The sequence below is a fragment of the Macaca thibetana genome, chromosome 4 (genome assembly GCF_024542745.1).
Source record: "Macaca thibetana thibetana isolate TM-01 chromosome 4, ASM2454274v1, whole genome shotgun sequence".
NCBI classification, from domain to species: domain Eukaryota; kingdom Metazoa; phylum Chordata; class Mammalia; order Primates; family Cercopithecidae; genus Macaca; species Macaca thibetana.
The window spans coordinates 27,759,310-27,761,061 of NC_065581.1; the positions used below are offsets into that span (position 1 = coordinate 27,759,310).

Genomic DNA, 1,752 nt, shown 5'->3' on the forward strand with positions numbered 1-1,752 from the left:
GCAAAAAAAAAAAAAAAAAAAAAAGGAACTCTCCCAAATGCTCTGCTCCTCAGACCAAATAATGATTTAATCCATACCTATTAAAATTTTGGGTCAAGCATCCCACATATCTAAGGAAGTTGCCATTCTACTATTTTACCAATCATTCACTTTTGAAGGGCTATATCTCTGCTATTCACAGGCACTCATCTTTCTCTCAACAGGTAATATGTAGCCACAGGTGATGGAAAAGGATAATACAAGTTCTTTTGAAGGCTTCATCCTGGTGGGCTTCTCTGACCATCCCCACTTAGAGCTGATCCTCTTTGTGGTTGTCCTCATCTTTTATCTGCTGACTCTTCTTGGCAACATGACCATCATCTTGCTTTCAGCTCTGGATTCCCGGCTGCACACACCGATGTATTTCTTTTTGGCAAACCTCTCATTCCTGGACATGTGTTTCACCACAGGCTCCATCCCTCAGATGCTCTACAACCTTTGGGGTCCAGATAAGACCATCAGCTATGTGGGTTGTGCCATCCAGTTGTACTTTGTCTTGGCCCTGGGAGGGGTGGAGTGTGTCCTCCTGGCTGTCATGGCATATGACCGCTATGCTGCAGTCTGCAAACCCCTGCACTACGCTGTCATCATGCACCCACGTCTCTGTGGACAGCTGACTTCAGTGGCATGGCTGAGTGGCTTTGGCAATTCTCTCATAATGGCACCCCAGACATTGATGCTACCCCGCTGTGGGCACAGACGGGTGGACCACTTTCTCTGTGAGATGCCAGCACTAATTGGTATGGCCTGTGTAGACACCACGATGCTTGAGGCACTGGGTTTTGCCCTGGCAATCTTTATCATCCTGGCACCACTCATCCTCATTCTCATTTCTTATGGTTACATTGCAGGAACAATACTTAGAATCAAGTCAGCTGCTGGGCAAAAGAAAGCCTTCAACACTTGCAGCTCCCATCTAATTGTTGTCTCTCTCTTCTATGGTACAATCATATACATGTACCTCCAGCCAGCAAATACTTATTCCCAGGACCAGGGCAAGTTTCTTACCCTTTTCTACACAATTGTCACTCCCAGTGTTAACCCCCTGATCTATACACTGAGAAACAAAGACGTTCAAGAGGCCATGAAGAAGGTGCTAGGGAAGGGGAGTGCAGAAATATAGTAAGGGGTGATTAAATTTTGGGATTGTCTTTTGACCCATCTTCTATACATGTTGTTAGACCTAGCAAATATAGGAATGTTTTGGCATTGCAAAATGAAGAAGCATTTAATGAGATGGGGGAATTCAATGGTTAGGTAGGTCAAGAAAGTAGGGAGTGGGAGCAGCGGCTCACACCTGTAATCCCAGCATTTTGGGAGGTGGGAGTATTGCTTGAGTCCAGGAGTTTGAGACTAGCCTGAGCAACATAGTGAGACCCCCATCTCTATGAAAAATATAAAAAGTTAGCCAGTCATGGTGGTGCATGCCTACAGTCCCAGCTACTCAGGAGGCTGAGGTGGGAGGATCACTTGAGCCTGGGAATTTGAGGCTACAGTGACCATGTTTGTGCCACTGCACTCAGTCTGGGTAACAGAGCAAGACCCTGTCAGAAAGAAAGAGAGAGAGAGGGGGGAAAGAAAGAGAGAAAGAAAGAGGAAGAAAGAAGGAAAAAGAAAGAGAAAGAAAAAAAAAAGAAAGAGAAAGAAAGAAAAAGAAAGAGAAAGGAAGGAAAAAAAGAAAGATAGAAAAGAAGGAAAACATGTAAAACATGT

The 1,752-nt window shown here is 44.6% G+C and overlaps 1 protein-coding gene across 1 annotated transcript; it reads left to right on the top strand.

Annotated features, from left to right (window-relative positions):
* Window positions 1-202: 202 nt before the first annotated feature.
* On the top strand, window positions 203-1,319 carry LOC126952215 (putative olfactory receptor 2W6). The gene has a single exon (XM_050786638.1). It carries the CDS (start codon window positions 224-226, stop codon window positions 1,160-1,162), a length of 939 nt encoding a protein of 312 aa, XP_050642595.1. The 5' UTR covers window positions 203-223; the 3' UTR covers window positions 1,163-1,319.
* Window positions 1,320-1,752: the final 433 nt, after the last annotated feature.

Coding starts and splice junctions, on each gene's coding strand:
- LOC126952215 (XM_050786638.1), top strand. CDS start 224: ATGGAAAAGGATAATACAAGTTCTTTTGAAGGCTTCATCCTGGTGGGC.